This window comes from Anolis sagrei, chromosome 2, assembly GCF_037176765.1.
Source record: "Anolis sagrei isolate rAnoSag1 chromosome 2, rAnoSag1.mat, whole genome shotgun sequence".
NCBI lineage: Eukaryota > Metazoa > Chordata > Lepidosauria > Squamata > Dactyloidae > Anolis > Anolis sagrei.
The window spans coordinates 172,508,343-172,529,969 of record NC_090022.1 but is presented as its reverse complement, the minus strand read 5'-3'; the positions used below and the strand labels follow the sequence as shown (position 1 = coordinate 172,529,969).

General features: G+C 44.4%; 1 protein-coding gene across 4 annotated transcripts in view; it reads right to left on the bottom strand.

Annotated features, from left to right (window-relative positions):
* Positions 1-21,627, bottom strand: part of MAGIX (MAGI family member, X-linked) — a 64,168-nt gene that overhangs the window by 26,213 nt on the left and 16,328 nt on the right. For 3 of the 4 annotated variants that reach the window (XM_067464145.1, XM_067464146.1, XM_067464143.1), the window contains exons 4-5: positions 20,078-20,623; positions 6,863-7,189 (exon numbers count right to left, since the gene is read on the bottom strand). In XM_067464145.1, coding sequence (XP_067320246.1) covers positions 6,863-7,189; positions 20,078-20,623 — 873 coding nt within the window. Of the gene's footprint in view, positions 1-6,862; positions 7,190-20,077; positions 20,624-21,365; positions 21,433-21,627 lie in introns of all 4 variants that reach the window. The other variant, XM_067464144.1, reaches the window with a different exon arrangement.

Below are 21,627 nucleotides of genomic sequence, written 5' to 3'. Positions count from 1 at the left end.
CAAGGGAAGGAAAGGGAGATAAGGAAGAAAGGAGAGAAAAAAGGAAAATAAAAGAAAAAGGGGGAGGGAGGGAGGAAAAAGAGAAAGAAAGGAAAAAAAAGGAAGGAACGAAGGAAAGAGGAAGAAAAGGAAGGAAGGAAGGCGAGAGAGAAAGAGGGATGGAGGGTTGGCCACAGCACCTACTAACCCAAGGAGTGTCCATCACTCAAAAATTATGATTTTGTCATTTAGGAGTTGTAGTTTCTGGGATTTATAGTTCACCTACAATCAAAGAGCATTCTGAACTCCACCAACAATGGAATTGAGTCGCCCTTAAAGGGCTGAGAATTGCGGTATATAAGCGCAGTAAATAAATAAATAAATAGAACCAGTCTTGGCACACAGGCCTCCCATGACAAACAGAAAACACTAGAAGGGTTTGGTGGGCATTGACCTTGAGTTTAGGAGTTGTAGTTCACCTACATCCAGAGAGCACTGTGGACTCAAACAATGATGGGTCTGGACCAAACTTGGCACGAATGTTCCATAAGCCCAAATATGGACACAGATGGAGTTTGGGGGACATTGACATTTGGGAGTTGGAGTTACTGGGATTTATAGTTCACCTACAATCAAAGAGCATTCTGAACTCCACCAACAATGGAATTGAACCAATCTTGGCACACGGGACTCCCATGACAAACAGAAAACACGAGAAGGGTTTGGTGGGCACTGACCTTGAGTTTGGGAGTTGTAGTTCACCTACATCCAGAGAGCACTGTGGACTCAAACAATGATGGATCTGGACCAAACTTGGCACGAATGTTCCATAAGCCCAAATATGGACACAGATGAAGTTTGGGGGACATTGACATTTGGGAGTTGTAGTTACTGGGATGTATAGTTCACCTACAATCAAAGAGCATTCTGAACCCCACCAACGACAGAATTGGGGCAAACTTCCCACACAGAACCCTCATACCGAAGGCCATCCAGTCCAACTCCCTTCACCAGGGCAAGGAAATGTAATCAAAGCCCTCCTGACAAAGAGCCATCCAGCCATAGATTAGATAGATAGAAATTATTCACACACAGAGAGATATAGTATAGATTTGAAAGGGACCCCTAAAGAAGGACAATTTCCATGTTGCATGTTCCAGAGCAGGGAAACCAGACAATCTTCACATCAACACTGATATAGAAACAGCAAGAAATACTGTTGACCCACAAGAATAAAGACATTACATATATTAGAAACCAACACTTTCTCATTACTTGATTATAATTTCTGCATGTGTCTGTATCTCTTATAAGGAGTTCATTTAAGTTCCAGTTTACTGGTAAAACAGAATTACTGTGTTGCAAAATGATGCAAGTTTCACCAACATGAAGTGTTTGGAAAGCTCTTCTCTAAAGCAGTATCTTTAGCATGCTAGCCCAGCGCACCATTTCCTCCACTGTCTACTTTCCAGTCAAACTGGGATTTGTCAGTTCCACAAATACAGTCAAAGTTTTTGACAGGACTATGTTGACTTTTCCTCTCTCCACAAAATACTAAGAGCCAAAAGAAAGCAAAATCAGTGGATTCCAACATGCACCTCTCTGTCGCAGATAACACAGGTGCCCCTGGCAGATTGCATATTTGTTCAAGTCAATGTTTACCTCGGGAATATTTAACTCAGTGGGGCACTGGAGGGGGAACATACCCGACCACATAACCACAGACAAATTGATAGTGGGCACTCCTAAAAAGACACCTCTATATCCTTAATGAAAGAAATAAATCTATATGCACCCACTAAGATCCACTGTCATTTAAAAAATATTTTTATTGAGATTAAAATATTCCAGAAAAGATTCCAGAGAAAGAAAAAAAAGCAATAATAATTATCTATATAAATAAAAATGTAAAGTTCATTTGTGGGATTAACAGAACTCAAAAACCACCGGGGGAATTGACACCAAACTTGGCCACAAGGCACCTAACAACCCAATGTATGTCCACTCAAAAAAAAATTTGTCATTTGGGAGTTGTAGTTGCTGGGATTTATAGTTCACCTACAATCAAAGAGTACTCTGAACACCACCAACGATGGAATTGAACCCAACTTGGCACACAGTTCTCCCTTGAAGGGTTTGGTGGGCAGTGTCCTCAGCCCCCCCCCCCCCCCCCGCTACATGCCTGGTGTCTTGTGTCCAAATTTGGTGTCAATTCGTCCAGTGGTTTTTGAGTTCTGTTAATCCCACAAACGAACATTACATTTTTATTTATATAGACCATCCGTCCCTTGCCACGCGTTGCTGTGGCCCACATGGGGGGTTCTGTGTGGGAGGTTTGGCCCAATTCTATCATAGGTGGGGCTCACAATGCTCTGTGATTGTAGGTGAACTATAAATCCCAGCAACTACAACTCCCAAATGTCAAGATTCTATTTCCCCCAAACTCCACCAGTGTTCACATTTGGGCATATTGAGTATTCGTGTAGTGTTTGGTCCAGATCCATCATTGTTTGAGTCCATAGTGATCTCTGGTTGTAGGTGAGCTACAACTCCAAAACCAAAGGACACTGCCCACCCAACCCTTCCAGTATTTTCTGTTGGTCAAAGGAGAACTGTGTGCCAAGTTTGATCCAATTCTATTGTCGGTGGGGTTCAGACTGCTCTTTGATTGTAGGTGAACTATAAATCCTAGCAACTACAACTCCCAAATGACAAAAAAAATTGAGTGAAGGACATACATTGGGTTGCTAGGTGTCTTGTGTCCAAATTTGGTGTCAATTCGTCCAGTGGTTTTTGAGTTCTGCTAATCCCACAAACGAACATTACATTTTTATTTATATAGATTATTATTATTATTTTAGGTCCCAAAACTGAGTTTAACATTCTCCCGCACACAAATCCACTCCTGGTTTTCTTCATTACACCAGCCTAGGTTAAGAACTGGAAGGAAGCCTGATTGTTTGTTGTTACAGTTAAACAATTGGCAATGAAAAACCCTGGTTGATTTACGCAAATGCTTGCGGAGAGCAACAGGTAGATCCAGATCAACATTCTGCCCTATTCCTGGGCTGCGACACCTGATTTATTTATTTATTTATTTCAAAGTTTTATATACCGAGCTTCTCACCTCATAAGAGGGACTCAGCCCGGTTTCCAACCATAAAAACACATACAATCGGTAAAATATCAAAATACACATTACAATAAGACATTTAAAAAGCACATATATTTAAAACTACAGTAGTCAGTCGTCACACTAAAATCGAATATACACCGTCTTCCATACAGATCATTGTCTCATTCTTCGAAAGCCTGTCTCCACAACCACGTTTCCTGAATGTCAGGATTGTTGGCGTGGTTCTAACCTCTGGCGGAGAGAGTTCCAGAGTCGCGGGGCCACTACCGAGAAGGCCCTGTCCCTCGTCCCCACCAGCCGTGCTTGTGAGGCCGGCGGGACCAAGAGCAGGGCCCCTCCAGATGATCTTAGTAATCTTGATGGGGAGATATAGGGGAGAATACGTTCGAAGAGGTAAACTGGGCCGGAGTTGTTTAGGGCTTTATAGGTTAACACCAGCACTTTGAATTGTGCTCGGAAGCTAACTGGCAGCCAGTGGAGCTGGTGTAACAGTGGAGTGGTGTGCTCCCTGTACCCAGCGCCCGTTAGTAGTCTGGCTGCCGAGCGTTGGACTAGCTGCAGCTTCCGGGCAGTCTTCAGAGGCAACCCCACGTAGAGAGCATTGCAGTAGTCTAAACGGGATGTAACCAAAGCGTGGACTACCGTGGCCAAGTCAGCCTTCCCAAGGTACGGGCGCAGCTGGCGCACAAGTTTTAGTTGTGCAAAAGCTCCCCTGACCACCACCGAGACCTGGGGTTCCAGGCTCAGCGATGAGTCTAGAACTCCCAGACTGCGAACCTTCACCTTCACCCCCAACATTTACCCTCTCCATCGCTTTGGCCTCACCCCAACTTCCAACCAGAAAGTGTCCCCAACCAGAAGAACCAAAGAGAGTTCCTCTCCCAAAGTAGGGCACTTGTGACTCAACACTGAGACATCACCTCCACACACACCCCTGCACATTCTTGGTGTGAGCCAATATGCCACCACCCCGCCACATAAAATCCCCAAAACAACCATCTTCCACCTGTGCAACAAACCACAACTATTCCTGTAGTCTCCCCAAATCATAAGGAAGAAAGGGAGAGGCCCCTCCATCTCCCTTTCCTTTATGGGAGGTAGAACTCCCACCCTCACCCCATAACCTCCAAGGCAAACACATCAGCAAAGTTGGTATTTACGCTTGAAGTCCTGGATGTGGCGTAGAAAGGTCTGGACTTGCTCGAACATTTTCAGCGTGGATGGAGAAAGGGGAGAGTGACCAGGAAATAGGATTAGAAAGGGAGCAGGGGATCTCTTCCCTCTGTGCCTGCTCTCTCTTTCTTTCCACTCCTCTCTCTGTCCCGCTCTCAGGAATTTCTCCCTTGCCTGATAAGCCAAGGACTTTTAGGGGAGGGGATGGAGTGGCTGAGGCTTAACCTGTTCACAGCCAGGAAGGACAGGTCCTGCTGTTGTGTATACATGGAGAGTTCCTGGCTACTCTGATCTCTTGAGTCCAAACATTTCCTGTTCCCCGGCCAAAAAGCTGTGGGTTTTTTTTAAAGAGTGCAGTGCTTCCTCAAATTATCCAAAACCAACTCTACCCAAACAGGGGCAGTAAACAAAGAGCCTATTAAGTCCACAAAGTTAAATTGATACTGCTGTTCCCAAGGAGTTCTGAAAATAATGATAAAGTTGCTACTAACTGTGCTTTGCTATCTCTATTCTACTCCCCCCCATCAAAGAGCTGCAGTTCCCAGGGTTCAGTACAGATGGATGTTAAATCGGTTGGATCAGCAAGGCATCTTGGGGAACTTTGAGAAGTAAACTATGTATTGTGGTGTAAATATTTGTGGGTGAACATGTCATAAAACGAGGGTTATCAGAAAAGTAAGGTTACAAGGGTTTCTTTCAAAATACAAAAAATTAATATCTATATAAATAAAAATGTAATGTTCGTTTGTGATATTCACAGAACTCAAAAACCAATGGGCCAATTGACACTAAAATTGAACACAAGACACCTACTAAACCAGTGTTTCTCAACCTGGGGGTCGGGACCCCTCTGGGGGTCACAAGGGGGTGTCATAGGGGTAGTCAAAGACCATCAGAAAACATAGTATTTTCTGTTGATCATGGGAGTTCTGTGTGGAAAGTTTGGTCCAATTCTATCGGTGGGTTCAGAATGCTATTTCATTGTGGGTGAACTATAAATCCCAACAATTACAACTCCCAAATGGCAAGGTCTATTTTCTCCAAACTCTACCAGTGCTCACATTTGGGCATAATGAGTATTTGTGCCAAGTTTGATCCAGATCCATCATTGCTTGAGTCCACAGTGTTCTCTGGATTAGGTGAACTACAACTCCAAAAAATTCAAGATCAATGTCCACCAGACCTTCCCAGTATTTTCTCTTGGTCAAGTGAATTCTGTGTGCCAAGTTTGATTCAATTCCATCATTGGTGGAGTTCAGAAGGCTCTTTGATTTTAGGTGAACTACAAATCCCAGCAACTCCAGCATTACCAAATGACAAAATCAATCACCCCAACCTCACCAGTATTCAAATTTGGGCGTATTGGGTATTTGTGCCAAATTTGTTCCAGTGACTGAAAATACATCCTGCATATCAGATATTTAGATTACGAATCATAACAGTAGCAAAATTACAGTTGTGAAGTAGCAACGAAAATAACATTATGGTTGGGGGTCACCACAACATGAGGACCTGTACTAAGGGGTCGCGGCATTAGGACGGTTGAGAACCACTGCTCTAAATGGTTCAGGACCTGCCTATCTGCGCGACCGCCTCCTCCCTTACGAGCCCACATGGTTCTTAAGATCTTCCGGGGATGCTCTTCTCTCACTCCCACCCCCATCACAAGCACGGTTGGTGGGAATGAGAGAGAGGGCATTCTTGGTGGTGGCCCCCCATCTCTGGAACTCCCTCACCCAGGAAGATTAGGCTGGCACCCTCCCTAGCCACATTCTGTAAGGAATTAAAGATGTGGATGTTAGAACAGCACAACAACAGAAAACAGCACAACAACAGAGAGGAAACAAACAAGGACATCTAATCGCCTCTCAACAAAGGGTTGCTCCAGGCACTGCCAGGCAATCAAATGCTAATCAAGGTGATCTGTTGAAACATTCACACCTGGCTCCAGCAGACAAGAGTCCTTTGTCCCACCCTGGTCATTCCACAGATATGTAAACCCCTTTTCCTAGTTCCAACAGACCTCACAACCTCTGAGGATGCTTGCCATAGATGCAGGCGAAACGTCAGGACAGAATGCCTCTAGACCATGGCCATATAGCCCGAAAAAACCTACAACAACCCAGTGATTCCGGCCATGAAAGCCTTTGACAAAAAATTATTATTATTATTATTATTATTATTATTATTATTATTTGTAGTACAAAAACACTTTAAAACAATACAATAATTAAAATGGAGAACATTTTAACAAATTTTAACAAATATAAACTTATTAATATTTCAATGGGAAGTGTGGGCCTGCTTTTGCTGATGTGATACGATTGTTGTTGTTGTGTTCTTTCAAGTCATTTCAGACTTAGGTTGACCCTGAGTGAGGGCCGGGTAAAAGACCTTGGAGGGCCGTATCTGGCCCCCGGGCCTCAGTTTGAGGACCCCTGCTTTAAAGCATGTTAAGCAAACATAAGAAATCGTTTCAAAGCACATCATTAAGTGCAAAACCTAGAACTTCTGATGAGCTGGAACACAGACTGTTCCCTTCTCTGCACTTGTGGGCCTTCAACACATCCTCACCTCCTTTGCTAATTCCACCTCCGTCCGTTGCTATGGCTGTGCTGCTGCATCCAAACTCTTCTCGAGGACCATCCACACTTCCTATGGGGTCCCCAGCGCCTCCTGCTGGCCTGGGCCTCCTTGGTCTCTGGGAACAATGTGCGGGACACACAAGTACATCACGGGGCTCAGGGCCCACAAAACTGGTCACAGCTAAAGTGTCCCCTGAGGGACCTCCCCACGGGTTAGGAGCATCCCGAGGAACTCTCTTATTGTGAGAGGAATCTGGCAAGAGGTTTTCCCGTCGAAATGTGCAATTTTCCTGGGTATGTCTCCTGGAGTGATGACCTGTACGGACAAGAAGAGAGCAGATGTATTAGTAGTGAGTTGTAGTAAACTGATCTCCTCTCCTTGGCTCACAAAACTACTACAGGCCGGAGGTTTAGCACAGCTGGTAAATAATCAGCAACTATAAGATCTATCAATCGAAAGGTTGCAAGTTCGAAGCCCCAGGTCGGCATGAGTGGCTGACCGTCAGCCCTGCTCACTGTTTACCTAAGCAGTTCAAAAACAGCTTTAGCTGTAATTAGAGAAATTGAGTACCGCTAAAAGTGGGGGAGGTGTTTTACAACACCATAAAGAAAAAGAAGATCAGAAAATGCTGGAATGAGGAAGTCCTGACGGCTCTTCGTCATAGAGGATGAAGCGACAGTACCCCCTGTGGAGATTATTGTCATGCTCTGACCTACAAGAAGCACTGCCTGAACATCAAGCAAAAAGTGGGCGCTAGAAACAACATCATACGAAAGCTGACTGGCACAACCTGGGGATCACAACCAGACACAGTGAAGACATCTGCCCTTGCGCTATGCTACTCTGCTGCTGAGTATGCATGCCCAGTGTGGAACACATCTCACCACGCTAAAACAGTAGATGTGGCTCTTAATGAGACATGCCGCATTATCACAGGGTGTCTGCGCCCCACACCACTGGAGAAATTACACTGCTTAGCCGGTATTGCACCACCTGACATCCGCCAGGAAGTAGCAGCCAATAGTGAAAGGAGAGACATCTCCAGCTCATCCCCTGTTTGGGTATCAGCCAGCACGTCAACGACTTAAATCAAGACATAGTTTTCTTAGATCTACAGAGACACTCACTGGAACACCCCAGCAAGCGAGAGTCCAAAAGTGGCAGGCTCAAACCCAGCACCTCAATCCATGGGTGATACCAGATGAGAGACTCCCCCCTGGGCACACAGAAGACTGGGCGACTTGGAAGGCGCTGAACAGACTGCGCTCTGGCACCACGAGATGCAGAGCCAGTCTTAAGAAATGGGGCTACAAAGTGGAATCCTCGGCATACGAGTGTGGAGAAGAACAAACCACTGACCACCTGCTGCAATGCACCCTGAGCCCTGCCACATGCACAATGGAGGACCTTCTTGCAACACCAGAGGCATTCCAAGTGGCCAGATACTGGTCAAAGGACATTTAACCAACTACCAAATTTGCAAAATCTGTGTGTTTTTCTTTTTCTTTTTAATCTGTGTGTTTGCTTTGCTCTGCTAGAACTGTAATACAATGGTATGGTTGCTGATGACACGATAAATAAATACCCCCTGTGGATTCGAGCCCAACCATCCATAGCATTGAAACAACACCTCCTTCTGTGCTGTCTGTCTGTGTACTGTCTATACAAACGGTATTTAATGTTTGCCGTGTATGTGTACTTGTGATCCGCCCTGAGTCACCTTCGGGATGAGAAGGGCAGAATATTTATATAAATAAATTTGTAATGTTCGTTTGTGGGATTAACAGAACTCAAAAACCACTGGGGGAATTGACACCAAATTTAGACACAAGACACCCAACAACCCAATGTATGTCCTTCACTCAAAAAATTGATTTTGTAATTTGGGAGTTGTAGTTGCTGGGATTTATAGTTCACCTACAATCAAAGAGCATTCTGAACCCCACCAACGATGGAATTGAACCAAACTTGGCACACAGAACTCCCATGATCAACAGAAAATACTGGAAGAGTTTGGTGGGCAGTGTTCTTTGGTTTTGGAGTTGTAGTTCACATACATCCAGAGAGCACTGTGGACTCAAACAATGATGGATCTGGACCAAACTCAACACGAATTCTCAACATGCCCAAATGTGAACACCGGTGTAGTTTGGGGGAAATAGAATCTTGACATTTGGGAGTCGTAGTTGCTGGGGTTTGAGGTCTCACAACCTCTGAGGATGCTTGCCATAGATGCAGGCTAAATGTCAGGAGAGAATGCTTCTAGAACATGGCCGTATAGCCCCAAAAAACTACAACAACCCAGTGATTCCAGCCACAAAAGCCTTCAACAATAAATCTATTGGTTTCAGGATGTTTAGGCAATTGATTCCTGCATATGTGTGTAAGTGCCTTCATGTTGTCTGTCGATTTATGATGGAAGAATTTCACAGGGTTTTCTTAGGCAAGGAATATTCAGAGGTGGTTTTTCCAGTTCCTTCCTCTGAAATATAGCCTGCAGGACATGGGTGGCTGTTACTTTGCTTCCAAGATCAGATGGGATCTGGTGCCTTTAGGGCAGGGGTCCTCAAACTTTTTAAACAAAGGGCCAGGTCACAGTCCTTCAAACCGTTGGAGGGTCGGATTATAATTTGCAAAAAACAGGAACGAATTCCTATGCACACTGCAAATATCCTATTTGTAGTGCAAAAAACCATTTAAAACAATACAATAGTTAAAATGAAGAACAATTTTTGTGCAGGTACAACTGCACCAGGAGCTCCAATTTTGTTTGCTTTGCATTGAATGTTTGTTGTAGTCCTAAGTTTCAGGGACTCTGCAGATAGGTGGCTTCTTTTGGCTGCAATCATAGGGCAAGCCACCTGTCAATTATAGTTAGGTTCCTTGGTCCTGTCCCCTTTTTGGGTTTTGGAGGGAATAGGAGCCAGTTTGGGTTCAGTCCACACAGAGAAGCCTTTCGTGCAGGACATAATACCAAGAGCTCCTGTAGAAAGCTACAGCTTGGCCGGGGTTATACAGCCCACAGCTTGGCCGAGGATCATTCAGCCTTACAGCTCCTTTGCTGAGGGACTTCAGCCAGCCATCACTGAAACCTGAACTCCTTTTTCCCTGGAAGTCTACAAAGCTCTGCTTGGTAAGGGTCGCTCGTGGAAGCCAGACGCAGTTGGTACTGGGTGTAGGGGCTCCACGCCAACAGAGGCAAAGAAAGACTGCCCAGATTAGAAGTTAAGGATTTCCCCATTAGTTAAAATACCAGTCATAAAGATAGTGCCTGTTCCCTGTGGACAAGATTGAAAGAGCCAATAGACTGTTAAGAAAGCCTTAAAGTACCTGTTTGTTTTCATTAATAAAGAACTTTGTTGAACCTTTAAGCATTCTAGAGACTGTGTTTTAAGGAAATCCAAAGGCCTTTAATCTGAGGCAGCCCCAGCGTCCCGTTGGGCACACAGAATTTATGTCCTGTCTACAGTCTGATGCACAGGCCCAGCGTGCGACAGCACAATTTTAACAAATATAAACTTATTAGTATTTCAATGGGAAGTGTGGGCCTGCTTTTGGCTGGTGAGATAGGGTTGTTGTTGTTGTATGCTTTCAAGTCATTTCAGACTTAGGTTGACCCTGAGCGAGTGCCGGGTAAATGACCTTGGAGGGCCGTATTGAGGATCCCTGCTTTAGGGTATTTAGATGTATGTCCATATCTGTAGAACTACCAGTCTGCATGCGCTTAGCACCAAATCTATCCTCCACATCTTTCCTACTTGTTCATACCACCCAGCTTTGCACACTTGTGATGTCTTTGTTTAAAAATATGCTGTTTCATTGGACACATAACATTTTCATTTCTGGATTTTTGTTCTGTCATTCTTCCCTCCCACAGACAGATCAGACTTCCTTTGGCACAGATGCGACTGTATCTTGCCTGTTCAGGCCTTCTGCCTGAGCGTATGCTTGATGAATATTTGATATTCCACATCAGCACTCATCATCCAGTGATCTTTTCAGAAGCTGTCAGACTTGGAGTACCAGTCAGCATTTGACAGCATCTGGCAGCTGACATGTAACCAACATCACAGAGTTGGCAGTATGTGACAGGTAACAAGCTACATTTGACTGGAGTCTGCTCTGAACAAAATGTTAAGCCAGCCCTCACCAACTTGGTGCCCTCCAGATGTGTTGGTCGAAAATTCATCTAGTCACAAAATAATCCTCATCATCTTCAGCAAGCAATGTCATCTGGGATGACGCACATTGCAGTCTAAACACCAACTCAGATTGTGGAAATCTTTACAAGAGCAACATTTTATTGAAAGGATGGGTAAAGAGCCTTTTCCTCTGTGGCCCCCCGACTCTGGAACTCATTGCCCGGAGAGATTAGGAAAGCCCCTACTCAAGACCTGGCTCTGCTGTTGCGCTTTTGGAGAGTAATCACATAATTTTGTGCTATTGCAGACGACACCAAATTGGGAGGGATAGCCAATAGTCCAGAGGACAGGAGCAGAATTCAAAACGATCTTGACAGATTAGAGAGATGGGCCAAAACTAACAAAATGAAGTTCAACAGTGACAAATGCAAGATACTCCACTTTGGCAGAAAAAATGAAATGCAAAGATACAGAATGGGGGACGCCTGGCTCGAGAGCAGTACGTGTGAAAAAGATCTTGGAGTCCTCGTGGACAACAAGTTAAACATGAGCCAAGAATGTGATGTGGCGGCAAAAAAAAAGCCAATGGGATTTTGGCCTGCATCAATAGGAGCATAGTGTCTAGATCTAGGGAAGTCATGCTACCCCTCTATTCTGCTTTGGTTAGACCACATCTGGAATATTGTGTCCAATTCTGGGCACCACAATTCAAGAGAGATATTGACAAGCTGGAATGTGTCCAGAGGAGGGCGACTAAAATGATCAAGGGTCTGGAGAACAAGCCCTATGAGGAGCGGCTTAAGGAGCTGGGCATGTTTAGCCTGAAGAAGAGAAGGCTGAGAGGAGATATGATAGCCATGTATAAATATGTGAGAGGAAGCCACAGGGAGGAGGGAGCAAGCTTGTTTTCCGCTTCCTTGGAGTCTAGGACGCGGAACAATGGCTTCAAACTACAAGAGAGGAGATTCCATCTGAACATTAGGAAGAACTTCCTGACTGTGAGAGCCGTCCAGCAGTGGAACTCTCTGCCCCGGAGTGTGGTGGAGGCTCCTTCTTTGGAAGCTTTTAAGCAGAGGCTGGATGGCCATTTGTCAGGGGTGATTTGAAGGCAATATTCCTGCTTCTTGGCAGGGGGTTGGACTGGATGGCCCATGAGGTCTCTTCCAGCTCTTTGATTCTATGATTCTATGATTCTATGATTCAATGTTCTTGCCCCAGGAGTTCTCCCCACGCCCCCCCCCCCCCCCCCCGCCCCATGTTTGAACTTTTGTTTATTTTTCTGTCTCCCTATGAGTTCTCCCCTACAAATAGTTCTGCCCCTTTATCTCACCCTGTTTTTAAATTATTTTATGTACATGCGGCCCACCCTCTGTCATTATGTTTGGTCTCTATGTTTTGTGTATATTGTTTATATGCTTTGATGTTTTATACTTTGATGTTGTGTTGCTTATTTTATTGCAATTTGTACTTTTTGTATTGTAATTTGTTGTTCGGGCTTGGCCCCATGTAAGCCGCTCCGAGTCCCCATCGGGAGAGATTGTGGTGGGGTATAAATAAAGATTATTATTATTATTACTAGCCGTCCCCTGCCATGCATTGTTGTGGCCCACTCTGGTGGTCATGGGGGTTCTGTGTGGGAGGTTTGGCCCAATTCTATGGTTGGTGGGGTTCAGAATGTGATTGTAGGTGAATTATAAATCCCAGCAACTATAACTCCCAAATGTCAAGATTCTAGGTTCTTGTGGGTTTTTTCGGGCTATAGGGCCATGTTCTAGAGGCATTTCTCCTGACGTTTCGCCTGCATCTATGGCAAGCATCCTCAGAGGTGAGGTCTGTTGGAAATAGGACAATGGGTTTATATATCTGTGGAATGGTTGGGGTGGGGCAAAGAGCTCTTCCTTGCTAGAGCTAGGTGTGAATGTTTCAACCTTCATTAGGCTCAGGCAGGCCTTCAAATGCTAATGGAGGTTGAAACATTCACACCTAGCTCTAGCAAGGAAGAGCTCTTTGCCCCACCCCAGCCATTCCACAGATATATAAACCCATTGTCCTATTTCCAACAGACCTCACCTCTGAGGATGCTTGCCATAGATGCAGGCGAAACGTCAGGAGAAATGCCTCTAGAACATGGCCCTATAGCTCGAAAAAACCCACAAGAACCTAGTGATTCCAGCCATGAAAGCCTCCGACAATACACGTCAAGATTCTGTTTTCTCCAAACTCCACCAGTGTTCGCATTTGGGCATATTGAGTATTTGTGTAGAGTTTGGTCCAGATCCATCATGGTTTGAGTCCACAGTGCTCTTTGGATGTAGGTGAACTACAACTCCAAAACCAAAGGACACTGCCCACCAAACCCTTCCAGAATTTTCTGTTGGTCATGGGAGAACTGTGTACCAAGTTTGGTTCAATTCCATCGTTGATGGGGTTCAGAATGCTCTTTGATTGTAGGAACTATAAATCCCAAGAACTACAACTCCCAAATGACAAAATCATTTTTTTTGAGTGAAGGACATGCATTGGGTTGTTGGGTGTCTTGTGTCTAAATTTGGTGTCAATTCCCCCAGTGGTTTTTGAGTTCTGTTAATCCCACAAACGAACATTACAATTTTATTTATATAGATGATGATGATGATGATGATGATGATTATTATTATTATTATTAAGGGGAGCCAGCATTATGTTTTGGTGGTTTGAGCATCAGATGAAAATTTTGGAGACCAGAGTTTGAATCCCTGTCCAGCTATCAAAACTCATGGGCTTACCTTGGGCAACGAATATACATGGCTTATTGGCCTATGCATTTTGACTAACCCTGTATTATCAGTTGTTCTCACCTGTGGTGAGAATGGTGACTTGCCCATACTCTGTTATTCTCATCACAGGCGAGAACTGGCACTGTCCGTTCCCAGGCAAGTTTGGAGAGGCAGGTGTCCCACAGCGGCCACTAAATCAGTTCCTCCAATAATCATAATCACCCTCATCCTGTGTGTGCTGGTACGGCTGTACCAGGAACTCCAACTTTATTTTATTTCTGTTATCTGTTTGCAGTCATAGGGCAGGCTTCCTGTCCATCATAATTAAGCTTTGGTTCCACCCCTTGTTCAGGGCTCTGGGAGGGAAAGGAGCCATTTTTTGGGCAGTCTCACACAAGGAAGCTAAACTATAGGACGTAGACCAGCTTGTCCCGTAGAAAAGCTTCTTTTCTCAATAGCATCCAGGGAAACAGAGCATCCGGGGAAACAGAAACAGAAATTCCAGGGAAAAGGTCCCAAGGCTCTGGCTGAGAGCTCACAGCCTCTCAGCCTCACAGCAATCAGAGGGAAAACATCCCTGAAGTTCTCAAAGAATTCTCAGAGGGAGGACAGCATTACAGATCCACTGAACTCCAGCTGAAATATCTTCAAGCCTCGGCTGGTAGGTCTACTCGATACCCAGACGCATTTGGAATCGGTAGTAGGACCCACACCAATGAGGCATAGATAGTAAACAGCCTGGGAGAGGTTGAAAAGGGTTTTTCCTACAGAGAAGGTTCAGTTAATCAAAGTCAGGTACCAGTCCATTGAGGACTAGACTAAGAAAGCCTTGAAGTGTTGTTTGAACCATTGAAGATTTGTTGTTTGTTCCATAATAAAGACTTTGTTGTATCATTAAAAACTCTAAAGACCATCACTTCAGAAAAATCCCTGAGAACCTCTTTTTGAGGCTCCCCTGGCTTCCCGCTGGGCTTAAAGTATACGTCCTATAGAAAAGTACAGCTGTTACTGGCCCAGCGCGCGACTGTGATTGTACCAGGAAAGCGAACTGGATGAACCCCCACAAGGGTATTCCTCCGGGGCAAACCAAGAATGGGCAACTTGGAAGTCCCTGAACAGACTCAGAAGTGGAGTGGGCAGATCAAAAGACAACCTGCCAAAATGGCACTACCTAAAAGAATCCCACATCTTGTGTGACTGCGGAGCAGAACAGACAACTCCGCATCTGTATGCTTGTCCACTAAGCCCTGCCTCATGCACAGAGGAAGAATTGTTGGAGGCTACAGACAATGCCATTACTGTTGCCCGTTTTTGGTCAAAAGATATTTAGCCACCTGCGCTCCTCGGTTTTATATTTATTTATTTATTTTAAATATTTATATCCCGCCTTTCTCCCCACAAGGGGGACTCAGCGCAGCCTCACATGAGCATCAGAGGATGCTAACAGCATAAATACCATAAAAAGTACAATTCACAATAAAATTATTTTAAAACATTATACATCACCAGTAAAAATTAACAATAAATTAATAGATTAACGTGCCAGTAAAAACCAAGCTGAGTCAGGAGAATCCATGTCACAAAATCCAAATTTCCTTTTCCTATTGCCGTTGGCCTCTAATTGAATGCCTCGCCCCAGAGCCAGGTCTTCAGTTGTCTTCTAAAGGACAGGAGGGAGGTGGCCAACATGATGTACCGGGCACAATTCAAAGCGCTGGCCCAAATTACCTTTCTAAACGCATCTCCCTCTATGTACCATCGCGAACATTAAGATCCTCCGGGGAGGCCCTGCTTTCCGTCCTGCCATTGTCACAGGCGCGATTGGTGGGGACGAGGGGCAGGGCCTTCTCGGTGATTGCTCCCCGGCTATGGAACTCCCTTCCTGGTGAGATCAGGTCGGCCCCTCCCTCCTGTCCTTTAGAAGGATGGTAAAAACTTGGCTGTGGGACCAAGCTTTCGGGACAGGGCAATGAAGCGACAATGGGAAAGATGACAGGGCCAATTGGATTTGATGTGGATGGCTAGGACGGTTTTAAATTGTGCTATTTTAAATGGTGTATTTTAATATTTAGATAAATGTTGTTTTAATGTTTATGTATTGTACCCAGGCATTGAATGTTTGCCATGTATATGTTGTGCTCTGCTCTGAGTCCCTTTGGGGTGAGAAGGGCGGAATATAAGTGTTTTAAATAATAAATAAGTAAATAAATATCCTTAGGGAGAGAATTCCACAGACGGGGGCCATTGCCGAGAAGGCCCTGTCTCTCATCCTCACCAACCGCGTTTGCGAGAGTGGTGGTATCGAGAGCAGGGCCTCTCCTGATGATCTTAAGCTTCGTGATGGTTCATAGCAGGAGATACGTTCAGACAGGTAATCTGGGCCAGAACCGTTTATGCAATGCTTTTGATACAAAATAATTAATTAATTAAATAAAATCCTGTGATTGTAGCCATTTGGTTATCCAACCACACAAGTTTAGCTAGTTTAACCGCATGCAGTTATTTAATTGAATTATTTTATAAATCTGCAGTATTTTCTATGCAGAACACTCTGCCCTAAGCAATGACCTTGTTTCTTATTTGTGGAAGGCCCGACCTCTCCATAAAGGCAAAACAGAAAAACAGCCTCACATTGTCTGCCAAGATTCCTGGGGTGCCTGCTTCAGCTTAATGGATGGCTGAGGAACTGAGGGAGTCACTGACTTTGTATCTGGAGGAGGTGCAAAAAGGTACGTTGGCAGCTCACTGGCTGGCATTTGCTGCATTTTAGGAGATATGACTCAGTATCTGCAGACTAGCTGCCCAGGGCATAAGTAGAGTTATAAATGAGAGGAAGCAAAAGAAATGACAGGCATTGGTAGATGACTGTTGCATGGTTTTTAACATTTCTAGAATGCATCGGTCTCATTTAGTCTTGCTTACTATTACTTGTAATATTACTAATAATATTACAATATAGTAATGTATAATACCGATATTGTACTATGCTAATAATATAATACACTAGCCATCCCCTGCCACGCGTTGCTGTGGCCCAGTCTGGTGATCTGGAAAATAAAGTAATTAGAAAGTGTTGGTTTCTAATCTAGGTAATGTCTTTCTGCTTGTGGGTAGACAGTATTTCTTGCTGTTTCTTTGTCACTGTTGATGTGGTTTGCCTATTCTGGGACATGCAACATATAATTGTCCTTCTTTAAGGGTCCCTTTCAAATCTATGGAACTATATCTGTGCGTGTGTAAATCATATCTATCTATATCTATAGCTGGATGGCTCTTTGTCAGGAGGGCTTTGATTATGTTTTCTTGCCCTGAAGGGAGTTGGACTGAGTGGCCTTAATTATGGGGGTTCTGTGTGGGAAGTTTGCCCCAATTCTGTCGTTCGTGGGGTTCAGAATGCTCTTTGATTGTAGGTGAACTATAAATCCCAGTAACTACAACTCCCAAATGTCAAGGTCTATTTCCCGCAAATTCCATCTGTGTTTATATATGGGCATATGGAGTATTTGTGCCAAGTTTAGTCCAGATTCATCATTGTTTGAGTCCACAGTGCTCTCTGAATGTAGGTGAACTACAACTCCCAAACTCAATGTCAATGCCCACCAAACCCTTCTAGTGTTTTCTGTTGGTCAGGGGAGTTCTGTGTGCCAGGTTTGGTTCAATTCCATCGTTGGTGGAGTTCAAAATGCTCTTTGATTATAGGTGAACTACAAATCCCAGTAACTACAACTCCCAAATGACAAGGTCTATTTCCTGCAAACTCCATCTGTGTTTATATATGGGCATATGGAGTATTCGTACCAGGTTTAGTCCAGATTCATCATTGTTTGAGTCCACAGTGCTCTCTGGATGTAGGTGAACTACAACTCCCAAACTCAATGTCAATGCCCACCAAACCCTTCAGGTATTTTCTGTTGGTCAGGGGAGTTCTGTGTGCCAGGTTTGGTTCAATTCTATCGTTGGTGGAGTTCAAAATGCTCTTTGATTATAGGTGAACTATAAATCCCAGCAACTACAACTCCCAAATGACAAAATCATAAAATTTTGAGTGATGGTCACTCTTTGTGTTGTGAGACCTTTCATTGCCAAATTTGGTGTGATTTCGTTCATTGGTTCTTTTGTTTTTAAGGTACTCATTATGACCAGAGCATTTATATATATATAGATTGTATGTGTGTATATGTGTATGTGTGTATATATGTATGTGTGTGTGTGTGTGTGTGTGTGTGTGTGTATATATATATATAAAGTCTGAGTCTCCTTTGGGGTGAGAAGGGCAGTATATAAATGTTGTAAATAAATAAATAAAATTTCTGTTAGTTGTCATAAGTTACCAACAGGGAAAATCGAAATGAGAACAGTACCTTGGTCATCTCTTGCTCATTATGGAGCATGTTAGGGCAAAACATAATAGGGTAGGAAAGGGGTGAATGAGTTCCAGAAGTGTTTTAACCTCACTGGGGCTGGTCCTAAATAATAATAATAAAACTTTATTTATACCCCACTACCATTTCCGCAAGGGACTCGGTGCAGCTTACATGAGGCCGAGCCCACAATACATCTATATAAATAAAAATGTAATGTTCATTTGTGCTATTCACAGAACTCAGAAACCACTGGGGCAATTGACACCAAATTTGGACACAATGTCCCTAACAACCCAATGTATGTTCTACACTAACAAAAACCAAAAGCAGAAAGGACTTCTAAACTGTATGTCCACAAAGGAGAAACTGCATGTCTACCGAGACCCATGACCACGCCTCCTCCTCCTCCTCGTGAGGAAACAGCCGTTAAAGCCAGGCGCACATGCACGGCCACACACACACACACACACAAGCGAGTGGAATGGAGGAGGTGGAGGCAGTCTCCTCCTCCTTTCCCTGTTGGAAGAGGAAAGGGCGGATGAGTGCCAGCAGCAGCAACGGAGCAAGGAAGAAGGGGAGGAGGAGGAGGAGGGGGAGGGGGAGGAGGCGAGGAAGGTCCATGGTGCTTGAATGAAGGACCTTCCTTCTCTCCCTCCCTTCCCTTCTTTCTTTCCTCCCTTTCCTTCCTTCCTTCCTTCCTTCCTTTCCTTTCCTTTTCTTCTTTTCTTCTCCTTCCTTTCCTTCTTTCCCTCCTTCCCTTCCTTCCTGTCCCTCCTTCCATTTTCCTTTCCTTCTTTTCCTTCCCCTTCATTTCCTTCCCTCCCTCTTTTCTTCACCCTCCTGCTTTCTTTCCCTCCTTCCTTCCTTCCTTCCTTCCTTCCTTCCTTCCTTCCTTCCTTCCTTCCTTCCTTCTCCTTCCTCCCTCCTTCCCTGTCCCTCCTTTTTTCTTTTCCTTCCTTCCCTTCTTTCCCTCCCTCCCTTCCTTTTTCCTTCCTTGATGTCCCTCCCTCCTTCCTTCCTTCCTTCCTTCCTTCCTTCCTTCCTTCCTTCCTCCTTTCCTTCTTTCTATGTAAGATATAAATACAATATTAAATGGGACAGTCAAGAAGTAACGAGAGAAGGAGGGAGAGAGGAAAGGAAGGAAGGAGAGAAGCAGGGAGGGAGGGAAAGAAAGAAAGATAAAGAAGCAAGGAAGGAGAGAAGGAAATAAAAAAAGGGAAAGGAAAAAGAGAGGGAAGGAAGAAGAGAAGGAACAAAAGATAGGGAAGGAAGGAAGTATGTAACCAAAGAGCAAAGAAAGAGAGGAAAGAAATTGGTAGAGATGGAAGAAAGAAGAGAGATAGGGAAAGAAAAAGAGGAAAGGGAGGAAAGATGGAAGGAAGGAGAGAAAGAGGGAGGGAAGGTTGGCCACAGCAACGCGTGGCGGGTATAGCTAGTCAATAATAAAAACAATAACAACAAGTAAAACAAAACAATAAAAATAAAACTCATAACAGAAAATAAGCAATAAACATTAACAGTAACACAACAATGTTTAAAAACCTATGGCTGGGCCAAATGTAATAATTAAAATTTAAAAATAATGTTGGGCATGAACAGGTGAAATAGGATAGATTTTTCAGAGAGGGATGGGGCATGCAGACACTCCTAGATCAATAATAAACTGCATTTAGAGGACGTATTGCTGGGAGTTTCCTTATTCTGGGAAGGCACACCTGAAACAACCACGTTTTCAGGCTCCTCCTAAAGATTGCCAGATTTAGGGCATGTCTGATGTCCTTGGGGACTGAGTTCCAGAGTCGAGGGGCCACCACCGAGAAGGCCTCTCCCTCGTCTCTACTAATTGTGCCTGCGATGGAGATGGGAGCGCGAGCAGGGCCTCCCCAGATGATCGAAGGGATCGTGTGGGTTCGTACACAGAAATACCTGCTCGTCACTCACCTTTCCTCTCCACCAGAAGGATGACGTCACCGGTCCGCGTGTGTTCCTGCAAGACACTCTCCACTTCTCCAGGACTCAAGTCTCTGACATCAGCGCCATTCACCTTGGCAATGACATCCCCTTCCTCCAGCAAAGGGCATCGCTGCCGGTCCCAGATCTTTACAACACGAGCTCCCGGCCGCCCCCCGCTGAGTGATCCCACTCCAAACCAAGGCCCGGAGGGGCTGCGGGGCAAGGGCACTGGGGTGAGACGGCTGCAAGATGGCCCCCGATGGAGGTGCCGGTCAGTGTGTTCCTCTTCATCTCCCAGGCAGGCTTTGGTGCAACAGCGGACACTGAGTCCACGAGTCCTGCGGGACGGGGGTGGTCCTGCTTCTTGCCCGCAAGCTGGTCCTCGGGGGATAGTGGGGCTGGGGGGCACAGTCCCATAAGTTGGCGGAGGGTGTCGGGGCAAGAGAGGCTCCCCATCGGAAAGGCAGGAGCAAGGTGATTGCCGGTGGGTGTATTGGAGGATGCAGTTTCCGTCCACCACTACTACGACATTCACTGCAAGGTGGAAGGAAAAAAGAGAGAGCTATCTTTGTCCATGAATGACAGGCAGCAAGACAGTACCCGTTAGAGCCAAAAGGAGGGCGATTTTTCTGCCATAAAAATCTCTTCCAAATCGGTATGTCAAATATTCTCCAGATACAATCATTTGTCAAATATTTTCCCAATATTTGATATTATCTGCATTTGAGTTCCTAGGATATTTGACAGGTGACATGTAATGGATTTAATAACTGACATGCAACCATATTTTTTCAGTATTTAATAGGATTTAATAGCTCATAAGCAATGGAATTTAGTATCTGATGGTTAGCAAGCAATAGTATTTCGTATCTGACTGTATTTGAGAAATGATATGTAATGGCATTTAGTACTGAAGAGCATTTGATAATGGCATGTCGGGGGTTTAGTACTTGATAGCTGAAAGATTAAAAGATTTCGTATTGGTTTATATTGTATTATTGATGTATGTCATGAGAGGCTGAGTAGCTATGTGAGAGTGGTATAAGTGGGTAGAGATATGTAAACAAACAAATAAATGCCTGCCAAAAGCACCAAAAAAGATGCCAGCGTATCTAAACCATTTCAATCGAGGCAAAATGTCACATTCAAAATGCACACTTAAATGGTGAAATTGGAAATTTCAGTGAATTTCAAATACCCATTTCAGCTCTAGCCAAGATGAGGCACTGCTATGGAATGCAAGGCCATAAACTCGTTATAAACTAGCCATTCATACATTTAGAAGGACTAATTTTCTGGAATCGTCTGCTTGGGGCAGTTGCAGGAGCCAAGATACCCATTGACTGCAAAACAGAATTGGATACATTGGTAACAGGTATATTATGATTTTTAACAATGCAATCCTATACATTTCTTCTACTCAGAAGTAAGTCTCATTGAGCTCAATAGAGCTTACTCCCAGAAAAACGGGTGTAGGATTGCAGACAAAATCCGGTATCTCAGGTGAGACCTTACAGAGCTAAACGGATATTCTCCTC